Consider the following 18273-nt stretch of genomic DNA (forward strand, 5'->3'; position numbering starts at 1 on the left):
CTTCCGATGTCTGTCGTCATCAACCAGCGACTATTCTCGAGGCCCGTAGTCGCACAAGATTGGACCACCTGTGACAAAAAACATGTAAGTTTGCTATTTCATTCATTAGTTACAATTGAGATCATTGTGTTATTTGCTGTTTTTCATTGCATGAAACGAGTTTCTATATAATGGAGTGTTTTATACACTTCCGATGTCGAGCATTTTATGATTTAACTAAAGCCCCGTGGCTTCCGTTCGCTGAGAAAAAGCGGCCTGAATGAAATTCAATGGCGGCGTTTTTTTTTTTTTTTTTTTGCAAATCGCAATGTATGCTGTTTTGCCATAGTCACTTCATTGCTTTGCCTTTTCTGAATTTAGGGTACTCGCAATCACAATATTTTCTTATATTATGCAGAAACCGGTATCTGAAAACATTATCGGCGTTTGGTGTAGCTAGCCAGTTAGCATCTACGACGCATGGCTACATTAATTGACAAAGTGCGTTGCTGTATGAATGAAATACAATTACTCTTCATACAATATTAAAAAATGGTTTTGTATCACGCGGCTGGCATTGTATTTATGCAACAACACTGTCAATTGTGTGCACTATTATGGTGAGATGTTCCTATTAAGTTGATAATTTAATCACACACACACATATAAATAGCAATTTGGTAATGCTGGATTGCTCATAGTATTCCATCTTAAATTTTATCTTTTATTTAATGTTGGGTCTCTAGGGCTCCATCTCCTACTAAGCGGAAGGAAGAGGAGAAAACTAAAGACCGAGCCAAGGAGAAATCTGCTGCCAAGGACGGTGAAAAAGACAGAGGGCGTGAGAAAGCCAGAAAACGCCGCAGCGCGTCTACTGGAAGCAGCAGCAGCAGGTCTGAAGCCCACGATCACAAATCATTACATCGTAATAGCAGCTTGCACCTTCACCACTTCTGTGGTGACATCTTAAAAAAAAAAAAAAAGCGCTTAACACACTTGTGGGTTAAGTGTAAAACATTTACAGGCCACTAGCAGGTTGAGAAAATTCCGCTTCCAGTCCAAATCGTACCAAATGTGGGGGAGTTCGACACTGTACCTTCCCCTTAAATGAGCTGACCGGTCACGTTTACAATCAGGTCCCGATCGAGCTCCTCTTCCAGCAGCAGCTCCGGTTCCAGCTCGGGCTCGTCCAGCGGATCCAGCTCGTCTGGAAGCAGCCACTCGGGCTCCTCCAGCTCGCGGTCCTCCTCCTCTTCCAGCTCCTCGGGCTCGCCAAGCCCAAGCCGCCGGCGCCACGACAACCGCCGCCGCTCCCGCTCAGCGTAAGTCTCGTGAATTTCAGGTATAAGTTGGACTTATTTGTCATGATGGTCACAGTTATTGTTTTGTGCAGGTCCAAAACACAGAAGAGGGGGGAAGAAAAGGAAAAGGACAAGGATAAAGACAAAGAGAGGAGGAAAAGGACTCCTAGTCCCAAACCAACCAAGGTTCACTTGGGGCGCTTGACCAGGAATGTCACCAAGGTTTGCCATTTTTACTTCTCTAAAATATTTAACCTACCTTAATGGTTGAAAAGTAGTTGGAAGTCTGATATATTTTTTTTTTTTCTAATTTATTTATTTTTTTTACTCTCCATATTTTTTTTGGTCATTTATTATACAGTGCCAGTCATAAGTTTGGAAATGCCTTCCACTTTGATGTTTTTATATTTGTATTATTTTAGAGTAGCACCCTTGTAACCATCATTTATTTACAATTATTTTCAGTGATTCATTTTTACATTTGTTAAATTTTTATGGTGTGCAAACAGCTATTTTCCCTCTCAATTGAGTTGTGCATTAATTGGAGGTTGGTGAGTTTTTTTGTTTTTTTTTAGAATTTTTTATCCTAAACTTCCACTCAGAAGTTTGGAAACTACTTCATATTCAATTTTTTTTATTTTTATGTGTATTTTTTTGGGGGGTGCACATTTTTCAGTTTTTTTTTTTGTTTTTTTGTTTTTTTGTTTTTTTACATGTACCGTGACTACCCAAATAAAGCACACGCTTCCATATGGGCCGCACCCTTAATTTTAAGGTCAAATTCTGGTATTTCCTACATTACTGTGTATTGGACGCTCGAACAATTTGGAGACAGTGTAAAAAGTATAGAAAAACAGAAAAAAATCTGATCTCTAACCGGCGCACTCGACTGCATAGCTTGCCACTCATATTTAGATCAGCTGGAGACATCGCACCTTTACAACGATCCTGTCCATTTAGTAATATTTCTTTGGGTGAATATGAATGGACTCGAACAGTGGTTCAGTCTGCTCGGATCTTTTATTAAAAATAATGCTATAACAACCTCAGCGACCACAAGCTGCTGTTAGATGCAACAGGCACTGGCTGCTAACAGCCTGTCCTCTTGCTCGCCCTGTTATGGTAATTATTGTAAGTAAGAATACGGCCGATATAAAAATGTGAATCAGTGTCAAAACTCTGCTTATGTGGCTGATGAATCTATCTTCCTCGAATGATGTAGAGGAAAAAAAAAAGTCTTAAGTTTCTGTTTATAGGTCACACCCATACTTTGGCCTTCAATTTTGGGAAAAAAAAGTGTGTCTTATATTTGGGAAAATGCGGTATTTGTTTTAGGGTCTGCACACTTGTGCAAACAAACTCTTACGTGTTTTTTTTTTTTTTTTTTTGCATCAGTTTTCTAAAAGATTTAGTTTTTTCTCAATTCAGTCGTATGTTATTAATAGAAAAGGTTGGGATTTTTTTTTTTCCCGCCTAAATTCAGTGTTTTTATTGTCTTCCTGGAGTCATACTGATTATGCAGCAACACATAGGAAATACATTTTAGCATGCCATTTTTCACTCATCTCTATGATGTGGGTGTTTATGACCTGGAATTAGTTTCAGTCACAGGTGTGCAAAAAAAAACAAACATGAAAGTGTTTCCAAACTATTGCTTGATACTGTTTTCTAAATGCACACAAGGAATTTGTCTGTTTTTTACCACTCCCAACTAATGGAATAAGCAACTTTAATAAGATGAACATATAAGGTGTAATTTGTTTGTTTTTATTATTATGAATGAGTCTCCCCTTTTTTTTCTCGTGTGAAGGACCACATCCAGGAGATATTTGCCACATACGGGAAGATCAAGTCGGTGGAGATGCCGATGGAGAGGCAGATGCCGCACATGTCCAAGGGCTTTGCTTACGTGGAGTATGAGAGCCCCGAGGAGGCCCAAAAGGCCCTCAAGTATATGGACGGAGGTAGGATGATATTTGGTTCCGTGTGGAAACATGGAAGGGGGGCTACACTTAAGCGCGGCCTGGAATTTCAGGTACTGACTTTGCAAACATGTTTATGTTGTTACTGAAGAATGTCATCATGGCACAACAACAAAAAAAAAATATATATATATATATATATTCACTACCACCCTATTTTAGATCAAGCCCAACACAGGAGAAAAACATAGATACAAGGGTTTTGTTTTTTTTCCCTCTCATATGTGTTCATAGGTCAGATTGATGGACAGGAGATCACGGCAGCCGCCGTTCTGCCCCAAAGGGTCCGGCCCCCTCCTCGTCGCCTGTCTCCTCCTCGCAGAATGCCCCCGCCGCCACCCATGTGGCGACGCAGCCCGCCCCGCATGAGGAGAAGGTCGGTCTTCCTTAACTAGTATTCTGTCCAAGTCAGGAACCATGTTGAGAAGTCTCTGAGGAAAAAGTCCACACACACCTTTTCAAATACCAGTTTTTTCGTGATACAAAGTGACAGTCAAAAGTTTGAAAACACCTTAAACTCATCTCTTATCCATTAAGGGAAATTCAGGCTATTACCTTTTTTGAAAAATAATGTTCAGCTGTGAACTGAAAGGCATTCCAGTTCATAAAGCATATCCACATCATAAAGCTGACTGAGTTTTTTTCTGTGACAATCAGTAAACTGTCGAATGTTTCAAAGCACTTTCAAATTCAAATGATCTCAAACACATTTAAGAGGTCATGAAATTCAAGCTAATAACTCTTCAAGTGCATAGATGTGCCCTGAAAGTCATTGCAGCTTATAAAGCATCATCCACATCATGAAGGTTACTGCTGAAATACCAAGATGCGAAAAGCTGTTGTAGACAAATGATTTCTTCTTTGAAGAAACTTAAATAAATAAGACTGTGAACTTCATAAATCATTACCCGCAATATAATTCTGAATGAGAAAACTTTTTTGTGTCATACACAGTGACAGTCAAAAGTTTGCGTACAACTTCAAACACAAAGTCAAGAATTTCAAGCTATTTACTCTTAAGTCATTTCAGGTCGTAATGCATCATCCACATTTAGTTGACTGATAAAATACCAAGCTGTGCAAAGCTCTTGACATAAATTATCTAATTTGAAGAATCACAAATCTAAACTATAATTTGGTTTGGATAACGATTTAACATGAGTAAATGATTGTGTTAATCAATTTCCGTTTCCAAACTTTTGACTGGTAATGTTAAAAAAAAAGCAAAAAATCCAGTTGAGATTTGGTTGCAAAAGTGTGCACACCCGCTTCTCAATTAACAATTCAGTTTCTTTCAAAACTGTAAAATGTGAAATGTTAGCGACTGTGAAATGCTTTTGATTTACCTTATGGTTCAGATGTTCTAGTGGGCTTCCTCTGACATTTAAAAATGTAACAATGTCCCATCGCAGGTCCCGCTCCCCAAGGAGGCGTTCACCAGTACGCCGCCGCTCTCGTTCCAGATCCCCTGGCCGCAGGCGTCACCGCTCTCGTTCCAGCTCAAACTCGTCCCGATAAACACATCGTCCGCTTTGAGCGCAATTTCACATTACTTTTTATTTTTTACCAATTGACAAAAAAGTTGAACGCAACATGTTGCCGTAGTACTTTTTTTTCCCCTCTTGTCAATGTAACTTTCTTGTACATTTTGTTTGTTCTGACGAGTTTGGGCTGAGATAATGACCCTTTTTACTCTATTGACTTTTAGAGAATTTGAAAAATAAAACTTGTGAAACATTAACAGTGTGGTTAATCTTGTTGAATATTTAATTTTATACAGAAGGTCATTTCTAATTTTCTCCAAGGGCTCTCGTACAATAGAGGCAATATAATGAACTCCTGCATTTTCAAGTGTTTGTCCCAACAAGATGTCATATTTGAACTTTGAAAGTTCAGAACTGTGAAGCAGATATCCTAACCACTACTCACTGTGCTGTTAATAGTAATATGAATTACCTTCAAATATGGCTTTACATAAGATGAAAAACAGTTTTATGAAACAGCATTTAAGATACTTGTCACGCTTGTTACCGCCATACAATATAGATGTGTTTTTTTTGTTTTTTATTATCGCATGTATGCGAGTTTACCTTCCGACTGCATTAAAATTTAAGTTACGTCCATCGCAGAAAGACCGAGGACCCCAACGGTCATTGTTGATGTAATACACAAAAACGCCGCTCGGGGTCGTTTTCTCTCCACTTTGGTCATTTACCCCGACAGAAAACCGTTGCGAGCTGACGCCACACTCTCCCACTTCAATGCAGCGTTTGCGGCGACTTCTTGTCGAACCGGAGTTTGACTTAGGAACCTGGAATCGTCTTGAAAATGTTTTCGGATCGACACAACAGTAGAAAGAAGTTAATGGAACTTTTGGATAAACCCGGAAATAGAATCTGCGCAGACTGTGGAACGGCAGGTACACTTGGGGCGGGATGATCAAAGATGCCATATTACTGTATTATGTTACTTTGTTAACGGACGCATATACAAATAATTATACTGCCTTTGAAAAACAACCATTCAGTCGATATACGATCTTGCGCTTACTTCTCACAAAAAGACGTTTAAACATGTAATTGAATACACCTCCAAAAGCTACCAGAATCCCCTAAGTTATCGCGATATCTTGCGAAAGATACCAACAGTTACACGAAGTTTTAAAAATAAAAAATACATTTAACCATTTGCTGTGTTTTGTTTTTGTTAATATTTATTTTGTTACCTTTCCCCCGCTCATTGCTACCAATGTTGAATTCATCCTGTATACCAAACGAAATGCAAAAATATACTGTACAGCGTCACCATTACTGTCACCCCTGGTTTAAGGGAAAATCAACCCCAAAATCTTTTGTTCAATATGATGTCCTATGTTCCCTAGTTGTCTAAAGTGAATCTGTAATTGATATTGCGTTTGTGTAATATTAACTACACAAAATTTAAAAATAATATTAATTAAGCAGTAAATTGCACCTGTTTTGATCAATCTCAGGGAGTGGCAAAATTGATGACAACCAACCACAGCTCAGCTTGCAACCGTCTCACGACCTAATCTTGAATATAGGCATGCTGTGATTGGTTGCTACCTGAGCAACTTTGATGTCATCTGGCTACAGCCAGTGACAAAATAGCTGCTCCCTCAGATGAGTAAAAGCAGGTGGATTTTTCTGCTTAATTTTTCACTGACAGAATTCTTGGTGAGGTTTGCATAGATTAAATGACTGGGAAAAAACTTTGTTGACTTTCCCTTCAAAATGTGTGAAAAAACAAAGATTTCACTTAAATGTTATTGCTGAAGCATACTCTCATACTAAGAAAATGTAGATGTGGCTCAACAGACAAAGAATCATGTTGGTTCCCAGACTGCAAATCAATTTAAAACCTTGACCCTGAATGATTTTAAAAAACTTTGCAGAAAATTTCATGGTTTTTTTTTTTTTTTAATATGGGATTTTTTATTTGTAGATCCAGAGTGGGCATCGTATACCCTGGGTGTGTTTGTGTGCCACAGCTGCTCAGGCCTTCACAGAAATATCCCACAGGTCAGCAAGGTCAAGTCGCTTCTGCTGGACCCATGGACCATGGAACAATTGGAGGCGAGGCTTAACTTACTTTTTGTGTTCGAATTAAACAAACAAAAAATAAGATCAGCTTCTCTGCAAGTTGGTCGCCACAACACAGCATGCATGCACAATGATAACATATCACTGACAAACATCGCATTTCTCTTCCTTCCCTCATGCAGTTGATGGACTCAGTGGGGAACCACGCAGCCAAGGCAAAGTACGAGCAGACCATACCCGCCTTCTACTACCAGCCCACTCACAAAGACTGTGCGTAAGTGTCACAACACAACAATTTTAATAAAAAAAGTTTGTCATTTCAAGGAATATTTGCTTGGATGTATAATTTTTGAACGGATATCATTTTTTTTTTTTGCAAAGGACAAAAAGAATATACCAGTTATGTTTTGTTACAATGTCTGTTTACGTGTGTTGCTCGACATTGACAAACTCACAAGTTGGGTCACTCGTGTTTTAAGGCAGTGGTTCTCAGTTATTTTTCATAGATGTACCCCCTGTGAAATACTTTTTTTTTCAGCCAAGTAATTATATTTAGATGTAAAAAAAAAAGCCTTCAGTCCTGTGCTGTGCTTGTCTGGGGTATTCAACTTTGGAACTACATCTTTAGTACTATGTCAAGGCATATTTTATCAGCAATTCCAAAAAACAGAATAGGTAAGATCATCTGTTTTATTTCTGCAACGTTTGTTGTCTCACTAGTGACAATGTGCATCCGTATGAAGATGAACAAAATAAAGGCAAACAACTAGGTATGTTCAATACCATTTTTTTTCAGATAGTTACCAGTACGAGTACACAACTCTTGAGAAATCACTGATGCCAACCACCAATACCACAAGTGTTTATGATACACTAGATATCCCTAAAAAAATAATGACAGATTGTGTAAAGAAAGATTTTTAAAGAAAGATCCACCTATGCCAATACTGTATAGCATTTTTCTTTAAATACTGTGGAATTAATGGCAATTTTCTATTCTTCTGAACTGTAATTCTGGGTGGCTCAGTGAGGCAGTGTTTAGCATGTCCACCTCACATTTCAGAGACCCGAGTTCAAGTCCACCAACCAGTTCAGGGTGTCCCTCACCTACTGATAGGATAGGCACCAGCAGGCCTGTGAGGATAAGCGGCTCAAGAAAATGGTTGGTTGGATTATTTGTAATTTCTAGTTTGTGATCATAAAACTATTGCAAGAGAGCAGCTGATATCGTACTGTATCATGTGGGTATTGTTCCAATACATGCATTGACCTGATACCCAAACTTTTGTTTTGGTACTCGCTCATCCTTACATTTAGCATTTTGAAAAGAGTTAGTCACTACAACAAAAATGTGCAAAATGTTCCAATCAATCATTTGCTCTTGCTTAGGAAAGAAACATTTACCCTGCATTAAAAAGCATTCATTTAAATGAACAGAAACCCTGTTCAAATTTCACCTCTCCTCCAAACTGACTTCACGTATCTCCAGTCTCATTTGAAAAACACCGTCTTAAACTACAAGTATACGCAGTAATAAGTCAAAGTTTTGAATGTAGTACAAGAATTTTTCTGTAGTTAAAAATGATGTTTTTTTGTTCGTCAGACTTTTGCGTGAGCAGTGGATCCGTGCCAAATACGAGAGGAGGGAGTTCATGCCTGGGGGCACGCAGGAGTCCTACTCAGCAGGTAAGAACTGATCATGCCAATCAGTCGTATATGTAAAATCTCTCTCTTGCTTATTACCCCCTTCATTGAAAGTTGTGCACTTTTTACTGTTATATCATTTACTGATGTGTACCAGATATAGTCAGAGAAATGCAAATGTTATTGTTGGAAAAAACCCTAAACTACTTCCTCCTTGCTTCAGTGATAATAATGTCATAATGACTCATGCAAATTCGAAGCGAATTATTTCACTTCTTTCTCAGAGTCATTCATGTAATTCTGCCATTTATCTGTTCCCTGAAACCACATTTTAAAAAGATATATTGAATGTGAATGTTAGTATCACTTCGCGCATGAAGATGACATCCAAATGGAGTGCAAATATGTTTGATCTGAGTGTGCCATGACAGACACACTCTTCCTCCGAGTTCGTGTCCCTCTGTCAATAGCGCCTTGTATTGTGCTATTCAGCAACGCAGCTGCGAGGAAGAATGGACCGCTTTTGTTCTTGATAATTCCATGTCCCACTAGTCTCCAGCCCCATTTTGTATGCGGTATTTCAGTGGTTCAAATTATTCTCAGCTGAATTTTAGCCTAAAACATGCTCCATGGGCATGCTTGATTAAATCAGGGGAAGTACATTATCATTGTTTTACAACTTGCTATTATGATCACTTGCAGTGTTGCATGGCAGTCCAAAGAAAGAACGCCAGTGTTGCTTTTGCTCTTCAATTGGGTGGTGTGACTGTGTGCGTGCTTTTGTGCCGTAAGCGTGTGTGTTAGGCAATGATAGCCACATCTTCCTGCAAGTGCAATTTCTGGTTTGCTCACACTCCCACCATCGGAAACAAATGAGAGAGTACAATAAATGAGGTTGATTTAATTCAGGACACTTGGCAATATGAAGGAAAAAAATCAAGTAAGTTTTTATGGAAAAGGGTTTGGGCCGGTGAAGAAATAGTATCGTAGAATTCTCAATTCAATTCTTAGAACTTTCACTTTAGTCAGAATTCTGATTTTAAATGGAGGATTCTGGGAAAAATGCCACTTTTGTTAGAATTTTTATTTTAATGTGAGAATTCTGACTGAAAATTTTCACTTTATTCTTAGAATTCTCACTTTAATGTCGATTTTGAATAAGAATTCTCACTTTATTCTCAGAATTGTCACTTTAAAGTCATAATGCTCACTTTTAAAATTGTGAAATCTCTCTCTCTGGTTTATCTTACGAATCAGATTCAGACACAAGTGAGAATTACGAGCATAAATCGTACTTTAAGTCAACGTTCTGACTAAAATCACAATTCTGAGAATAAAGACAAAATCAGAAAGTCAGAATTATGAGATTTAAGTAGTGCTTCTCAAAAAGTGGGGCGGGCCCTCCTACGGTAGGGCGCAGATGACCCCAGGGAAAAGGATTTGTTTTGCCCATGTGAAGTGTAATTGCAATAAAATAATAATGTTCATTTTTATTTTATTTTTTTTAGTTTTGGGCACTTGGATGCACTTTTTTTTTCAGCTTTAGACAAAGCTGTAACCCGTATGAATGCTGTAAAAAATATTTAACAGTCGTTGTGATTTTTATTGCCCTTTTCTTTTGTTAATGTTAAAAGGACACGGTTTAGGTATACTTATACAATTTTCGTGGATAATGAAAAACTTTCTCTTTCCTGGGGCGGGGGCTTGGCAACACACAATTGAGAAGCACTGCGTTAAAGTCAGAATATTGCCAACCATATTTTTCCTCTTCACTGGCCCAAATCTTCTTCTTTAGTGAGATTTTTTTAAAAAATCTAACATTCACCTCATATTTCTGATTTGAACCTCAGAATTTTAACTTAAAAATGAGAATAAAGTCAGAATTCTGAGCTAAATGTCAGAATCTTGCCAGGCTTTTGTTTTCTTCTTCACTGGCCCCAAACCCTCTTCTGTATGTTTAAAAAAAAAACATTTTTGACTAACACAGCAGCTGTCGTCACTCAACATCTAGCTGCATCCTGATTAAAAACATACAATTGTTTATAGTTCTTTCAACGTTATTATTTGATCACACCGACAGTATCAGCCTATTCTGGTAAATTTCCATTGCATATGCATCTGTACCTAATGATGCGACTGCCAGAATATAATCCCGCTATTTTGTCATTGTGTGACAGGCTACCGGGAGGGGTTTCTATGGAAACGTGGCCGAGACAACGGACAGTACCTGAGCCGAAAATTCATTCTGTCCGAACAAGAGGGCGTGCTCAAGTATTTCAACAAGCAGAATGTGAGTAGTCAAAATGCATATCCGAATTTTTCGCTACATTATACTAAAAATTAAAAAAAGGCTTTTATAATTATTAGTATAACATTGGTTTTTTTCTTTGTACAGGGGAGGGAGCCAAAAGCAATCATGAGCATTGCTACAATGAATGCTACCTTCCAGCCAGCTAAAATTGGCACAGCCAACGGTCTTCAGATAACCTACTTGAAGGACAACAGCACTCGCAATATCTTTGTTTACCATGAGGATGGCAAGGTGTGTTACTTTGCAGAATTCAAATTGAATTGAGTTCCGCTATTGCGGCTATACAGTACATTTTTTCCAGGATTGGTGCCTATAATTAACTTTGATCAAGCTATTTTGTCACCTTCACTCAATAATGGTCAGTCTTATTTATATTATTTTTTTCACAAAACACAAAAAATGAACAAGAACTGATCTATATAACAAAATATTTAGCTGGTTTAATTTAAACAAGAGGTTTGCCAAGCATCATGAGAAAAATTTCAAGACATTTAAAAACATTGGTCAAAATGACTTTGGTCTCTATTTTGAATACATGACAATTTATGATTTACGTGTTTTATGAACAAGATTTTGAACCACTCAATTTATAGTATTCCATCTAGAAATAGACCGATTTGTTTTTTGTTATTAGAGCTGATACTGATTATTAGTGTACGAGGAAACTGATAGACAATTTTTGCATAGCCATTTTCAGTTAAGAGGAAAAATTTGGCGTCAAACATGAAAAAAAACTACTAACTCCAACTCTTGTTTTATATTTTATCTTTAAACATTGAACAACATTTCAGATTGCAACATTTGCACATTTCCAATTTAAACCTTAGAAAAATCTATCTTTCGTTGTAAATTCTAACAAAAAGTTCCGGGAGCTCCCAGTGTCATCGGAATGTGTTAGAGACCGATAAATTAAAAAAATATGACTTAAAAATTCAAAATAAAAAAGGTTTCCAAAGTTTTAAATCAACTTAGTTAAAATTTCTCTTTTTTTTGTTTGAAACAGAAATAAAGATTACAGACGGTCAGCATCACCCATTTGTAAAGTTTTACCTGTTGCCAGAAGTTATTGCAGTTTTATTTTGAGCTTACATAAAGGCTGATGCCCTCATTTGTCAAAAAGCCAAATCTGTCTGTCACTTCTTTCATTTGTCTGGAATATATCATTCAAATTTGTCAACAACTGAACAAAATAACCTGAACTGCTTTGTTCTGAAGGACCCCTGGAACTGATCAAAATATATGATTCACATCAAAATGGCCAACTTGCTGCGTCTTTTCAAGAATCAGCACATGAGACTTTTTAGTGGTTCTAAACGTAATAAACCTTTCATATTGTTAATTTGCTACCAATTTATTCAACATGAAGCATCTTGGGGTCTCTCAATCCAGCAGGTATGATTTAATGCTTTATGTCGCTTGGCAACCATCTGGTCCTTTTCTGAAGGAAATGGTGGACTGGTTCAACGCCATCCGAGCAGCCAGATTACACTACCTGCAGGTGGCCTTCCCCGTAGCGCCCATAGCTGATGTAAGTCACTACTGCATGTATTTAAATCCATCAATGCTATCGTCAATTGCCCCACAACGCTGCACGATTCGGACTTCTAAACTTGCTTAATGTTTCTCCAGTTGTTACCCAAGGTAACCAGGAACTACGCAAAACAGGGCTTCATGGAGAAGACCGGTCCCAAGGTGATGCCCGCCTTTCTCTTCCACGGTATGGAATCGAAAATAACAAGGTGTCATGGTTATCTCATGCACAGTACACGGAGGGTTTTAAGAAGAGATGGTTTGCCATGGATGAGAGGAGACTCATGTACTTCAAAGATCCACTGGTGGGTACCCGAGAAAAGGTGTCCCGACGATTTCCCACTCGGTCTGGTAACGCTACTCCCTGCTCTGCAAGGACGCCTATGCGCGAGGAGAGGTGTTCATCGGCAGTGAGGAAAATGGCTACAGTGTCCTAGCGGGACTCCCGTTGGGCATTCAGAGCACCCACTGGCAGTTTGGGATCACCATAGTGACACCGGACAGGAAGTTCCTTTTTGTGTGCGAGAGCCAACAGGACCAAAAGGACTGGATAATGATGTTTGAGACGGTCATCGGCCGATCTATGTTACCTCAAGAGTACGCAGGTACGTTCAATCAACAGCTGGGTCACCACCTCGTTGTTGACTTAAGTCAACTGTCTGGATAGATTACCTTTATTTCAGGTAGATTTAACTACTTGTACTTTAGGTAGTGATTAACCCCTTTCGCTGAGTTCTTGTTATTATGTTTTTCTCGCAAATCAGCAAATTTTACTCCCAAGCTCCACCCACTCCCAGTAAGATAATGACGATATTGGTTGTTGAAACTATTTTGTGCGTCTACAAAAGATACAAACTTATTAGCCAAACTTTATGTGGCAAAGTAAAAGTCTCTTCGGGAGCTGAAACTATTGAACCTGTGGATATTAAGCTTATTCAGCTGTTTTCAGTCGTAAAAAGTAATATATTTGTCTATAAATGATATGTTTTTTGTAGTATATCTTCTACTGTGTGATGTTAGGGAATAAATGAAAATACATTGTTTACATACATTCTGCGATATGTATCTTATGGAAGCAATATCTTTACAAAAACATTTTGCCATTTGCTGTCAACTGAAAATGACATCACATCAGCTCAAGGTCAGGTCAATACCAATCATGGCTCACCTGTTGGCTGGCTTTGGTCATGTGACATTTGCAAGATGAGCACATGTGACGTCATCTTCAGTTGAAAGCAAATGGGAAAATGTGTTCTTAAAAGTATTAATTGTACATTCAAATTAATAATGAAAAGACTTCGGACGAAATAGTGAATAAAAAGTTTTTACTTCAGCAAATATCAAAATAATGGATTTTGATTTAGCACTCAACATAAAACGTCACTCCAATGCTCTGTCCGCAGGCAATGACAAAAAAATAGTTCTTTCTAATTTACAGTAGCATCACACGTCTGTCTACAATATGTAATTAAATAAAAATAAATGTAATAAACATCTACTGGAGTAGCTTGTTTTTAAAACCCACTTCAAACGGCAGACTTCCTATACCTTTTGGGAATAATAATTGCCACACTCTTTGTAGCTCTACTCGTGATTCTCAAGCTATTTCCTGATGGGATGTTATATAATCCAGATATGAACAATATTTCACGATAGCTGTTGTCCATGCGCCGCACTTTATAGTGAATGTCACGAAAAACAAATCCGGTGTTAAAAGGCCTTAATTGTCACGATACAATCATTTCAGCAAGTCAAATTTCATAGCAGTTTTTCCAAGTAGATCATCTTTGAAGCATGCTCATTTAACAAAAAAAAAAAATACACGTTTTTCATCTTTGTTTGCCCCTTCTGCAGTGGAGGCCTATTTTAAGCACAGACCTTGACTACTTGGATCTATTCTTCAGGATGAGTAGACAAACTGGAGGATCCCTTGAAAGAGTTCGTTTCCCCTCACACTTGACTATCACACTGTGAGCAAGAGGACACCATGTGTAAGTTTGAACAAACTGTTTCACATTGGATAAGTTCAAGCCAGCGCATCCCACACAAGGCCATTTCTTTTCATTTTGGATTAAACAGTTCAATTCTAAAATAATCACAGTACTGTACTAAAAAAACAACAACCTTACTATCCGTGCTATATTTTTCATTGTATGCCATGTACTTTCCACGAGGGGGAGACAAAGGTAAGGTTTTAAATTTTCACAGACTTAAGTTAAACGGTCGTCTTGTGGTAAATCATTTACTCCATTAGTGTATATCTACTAAAGCTAGTTTGTCATTAAAGGCACCATCTCAACATCATTTTTAAAACTGTACTGCAAAGGGAACTTGAACTTGTACCAAAGTTGTGTTATTAATCTGGTTAGCAACATACTGTAGTTCAAAGTTATACGGATGTCATAGCTCATAGTTAGTTATACATCAGCAAAAACTGATTTTTGACTTTTTGTATTCATTTTTGAGTGGCCTGTGCCATATACTAATAATGACATTTGCTACTAATAAATTTGTTTTATTCACGGAGAGCTTTCTAAATATTCAACGTTGCAAATTAACTATTTATAACTAAACAAGAATTAGCATTTATCTTCAAAACACAGTGGTGAGTAGTTTTTTACTACATAATTGTAATTGTAAATATTTATTCTGCTCCATGTCAAGGTAAAAAATGTCAACATATCACATTTATTATTCCCAAGTGATGGCTTAAAAAAATATTTGTCTTTTGAGCGATTTCTCCAAATTTGGTTCTGAATGTAGAAATAGGAGTTGATTGCTGCTCAGTGTAAGGTCTGACATTTTCTGGTAGGTTACAGGATGCCTGACTCCCATAAAATCTTGCAAAATGACAAAATATTTGTCAAGTAGAAAACTGCTCAGATATTAAGAAAACTAAAACCAAAAAATTGTTGTCATGTATTTAAAAAAAATAAAAAAGTTCTTGAATTCTTATGTTATTCTGGCCCTTTGAGGAAAAATTTTGGACACCCCTGAAATAGGGTAATTTAATAGGCTGGCTTTTTTGTGTTCACAAGCACACCACAAATGCAAATTAATATACAAAATGTTTGTAAGTTATCCATCAAGAATGACACACAATACTGTAGTGGCTTCTGCTTTTATTGTAACAACAACAACAAAGAAACACTCATAAAACATTGGAAGGAACAGTAAACACTTACCAGAAACTGAACTTCGCTATCATTATATTCATAGTTATTCTGACAGGCAAATATTGTACAAAAGCTCCAGTCTTAACACTGTCAACAAAATATTGCAAAAATGCACTACTACTCAATTTACATGATGAAAAGTATGACAAATTAAATACATAAAATAATACACCCCACCAACAAGAATACATTTAAAACTGAAATATACACAGTCTTGTTGTTTTAATACTTAACATTGTAAACATTCTGTAGTCTGTCTTTTACTGGAATAATTTTACATGCAATATTTACACCCTTACTCAAAGCTGTATAAAGATGTCATACTTTATTATGAGTACTAATCATATCCTTCTAAAGTCTGCTTCTCTCTATGAGAAGATAACGGGCTCCCCTGTAACCTCACATAAGATACATATTTTCAGGGCTTGGATGATTTTTAAGCCCTGCAGCAGCTAGCACTCTTAACCTCATTATTCACAAATTCCTGTAACTTGAAGTTCTCGCAGGGATCCTTCCCAGAACGATGCTTGAGCTCCCTGAAACACAAGAAAAAGACTTAATATGAACAAAATTAATCTTCTATATCTTGGATTTGATCATGTTGAAAAGATGTACTGTATGTTAACTTACTTGGCTACAGCAGTGAATGCCAACTCGACATTGAGACCAGACCTGGCACTGGTCTCCATGAAGGGAACCCCAAATTCCTGCACCATTAAAAAAAAAAAAAATCTATATTTTTTTCATAACTTTTTGGGAAGCTGATGGGCAAATTCCTCACCTTTGCAAGCCGCTCGCCATCCTCCCTTTTCACCACCCGCTCATGAGTAGCATCAGCCTGCCAAAGACAACATGGACGTCAATAACGAGTCAACACACAACATTTGAGCAACAGCCAGCTGCGCAGACCCGCTTGCTCTTCTGTCCACAGTTTACATCGCGGATGCCGTTGGCGTCCAGGTACTAGTGAGTTTAAGTGGCTATCGGGATGCTAACGGAGGTGGGTCAACCATCTGTTCTGCTCCACTGTGAGGGAGGCATGCGAAATAACAACGTGATGTGTAATCAGTGATATTTGCAAATGAGCTGGTGCGCTGGCAGGGTGGGAGGCGTGTGTCTATGCCAGAAATTGAATAAAATTCTACTTTTTGGAATACAGTCATCCCTGTGAATAGCAGGGGATAAGCCTTGAATTGAATACAAATGCACACGATCTAAAAATGTTAACAATTGCCTACACAAATCCTTGGCCACATTTTGGTGCCAAAGCAATGGTTGAAACCATAAATAGTCCTGCTCCTACAACTATATATATTGGCCAAGGGTATGTGTAGGCAGATTCTATAAAATGACACTAAAATGTTGTAGGAGCAGTTTATGGACTATTTATGGTATATATGGCCTACTCACACAGTACAGTGGACCCCTTCTATACAAAATTAATCCTTTCCTGGATTGGGATCGTAAGGTGAATTAATCATATGACGGGCAATAAAAACCTAAGGTAATTAGCTAATGCATGCCCAGGTAAAAACATAAAAATTGTATACTGTATACATATTAAAAATTGGCGAAAAAATAGTATAGTAAGTTTTCCTTATATATAATATACATGTATAAGTTTAAATAACATCATAAATAAAAAAAATAAAATAAAGGATTTCCTTTGAGTGACGTTGATTTACTTACGGCCATAATCGTTAGCGAGGGTAGCCTTGCCTAGCTTCGTATTTCTTGATTATCTCCAGCTTCGTTTCCATACTACAGTAATTATCTTCTTACTTCTACCTTTAACATCACTAGCCATCTTGGGATCCATGAATACGATATTGTAAGCACTCACACGAGATCAAGTCTTTAGCATGTCGGCATCTTAGTGACACCGTGACGGCATCTTGTTGACATCGTGATCGCCGACCAATAGTATACGAGCATCTTAGTGATGCGTTGCAGTGCAGGCAGTTTGATGCAAACAGAAAAAAAGGGCAATTACCTAAAACGCCTAAAAGGGAGGCCAAAAAAACCCACAAACACAGCCGTCCCCGCAGGTCATGACAGATATTGATGTCATAAAGCGGAAAAATGTCATAAAGAGGGGACGAAAAAACTTAGTTTTCCACTTCGTAACATGAAAAAAACAGAAGCCATGGACGCCACAATCCAGGGGTCCACTGCATAAGACCTAGTGTAGGCACAACTAAGCCACACCTGCCATTTAGTGGTGAATGATGATTTTACAATATAGAGGGTGATCATAGCGTCCTCATGGTTCAGTCCATCCAGAATCTCATATTTGCAGAATTTTTTTTTCCCATTTTTTCATCTGGAATAAACACCTTACACGGTGGGGTTTTTTTCTGAAAAAAATTCACCATGTATTGTATAGTTACTCCCCTAAAAAAAATCAAGTATAGTACAGTGTTTTTTTTTCTTTGTCTAAAAACTAAACAATAAACCATGTATGTAAGGCGTGTTTATTTACTGTAAGTGTTTTGGTTTTTGTTGCTTAAAAAAATGTGTATAGCAAGGCTTTTTTTCTTCTTCTAATCAATACCTCGATAGTAAGCAGTTTAAAAAAAACGAACTAAAAAAGTGTTGTGAATGTGTTTCTTTTAAAAATAAATAAATCAATAAAATAATGCATAATGGGATGTTTTTTCCTGGAATTTTCCATTTCACCCATTTTGTGTGAGGAAAATCTAATGAATATTCATGGAAAAAATACATACAATATACTGTATATCTTTTTTTTAATCGCCACTTTAAATGTGGTCGGGGCCCCTCTTC

General features: G+C 37.6%; 3 protein-coding genes across 7 annotated transcripts in view; 2 read left to right on the forward strand and 1 right to left on the reverse strand.

Annotated features, from left to right (window-relative positions):
* The first annotated feature begins 6 nt into the window (after positions 1-6).
* rnps1 (RNA binding protein S1, serine-rich domain) lies at positions 7-5003 on the forward strand. 4 transcript variants are annotated; one of them, XM_088436270.1, is made up of 7 exons: positions 7-80; positions 723-872; positions 1116-1301; positions 1373-1502; positions 3091-3244; positions 3497-3638; positions 4675-5003. In XM_088436270.1, exons 1-7 carry the CDS (start codon positions 7-9, stop codon positions 4778-4780), a joined length of 942 nt encoding a protein of 313 aa, XP_088292396.1. In that variant the 3' UTR covers positions 4781-5003. The 4 variants fall into 4 exon arrangements, with proteins under 4 accessions (XP_088292396.1, XP_088292392.1, XP_088292393.1 ...); XM_088436266.1 differs by having other exon boundaries at positions 15-84; positions 726-872; XM_088436267.1 differs by having other exon boundaries at positions 15-84; positions 726-872; positions 1140-1301.
* Positions 5004-5477: 474 nt separating this feature from the next.
* LOC148410273 (arf-GAP with dual PH domain-containing protein 1-like) lies at positions 5478-18038 on the forward strand. 2 transcript variants are annotated; one of them, XM_088436264.1, is made up of 11 exons: positions 5478-5681; positions 6728-6858; positions 7008-7099; positions 8429-8511; positions 10647-10759; positions 10865-11011; positions 12225-12308; positions 12410-12472; positions 12544-12615; positions 12687-12915; positions 14165-18038. In XM_088436264.1, exons 1-11 carry the CDS (start codon positions 5591-5593, stop codon positions 14191-14193), a joined length of 1134 nt encoding a protein of 377 aa, XP_088292390.1. In that variant the 5' UTR covers positions 5478-5590; the 3' UTR covers positions 14194-18038. The 2 variants fall into 2 exon arrangements, with proteins under 2 accessions (XP_088292390.1, XP_088292391.1); XM_088436265.1 differs by having other exon boundaries at positions 5532-5681; positions 7008-7095.
* The window catches only part of LOC148410274 (ras-related protein Rab-26-like), a 28927-nt gene continuing 26069 nt past the window's right edge, over positions 15416-18273 (reverse strand). The window contains exons 7-9 of the mRNA XM_088436271.1: positions 16268-16324; positions 16117-16193; positions 15416-16022 (exon numbers count right to left, since the gene is read on the reverse strand). Coding sequence (XP_088292397.1) covers positions 15923-16022; positions 16117-16193; positions 16268-16324 — 234 coding nt within the window. The 3' untranslated portion in view covers positions 15416-15922. The remainder of the gene's footprint in view (positions 16023-16116; positions 16194-16267; positions 16325-18273) is intronic.

Source organism: Hippichthys cyanospilos, chromosome 16 (genome assembly GCF_059441005.1).
Source record: "Hippichthys cyanospilos isolate Australia breed blue-spotted pipefish chromosome 16, RoL_Hcya_1.0, whole genome shotgun sequence".
Classification (NCBI taxonomy): Eukaryota; Metazoa; Chordata; class Actinopteri; order Syngnathiformes; family Syngnathidae; genus Hippichthys; species Hippichthys cyanospilos.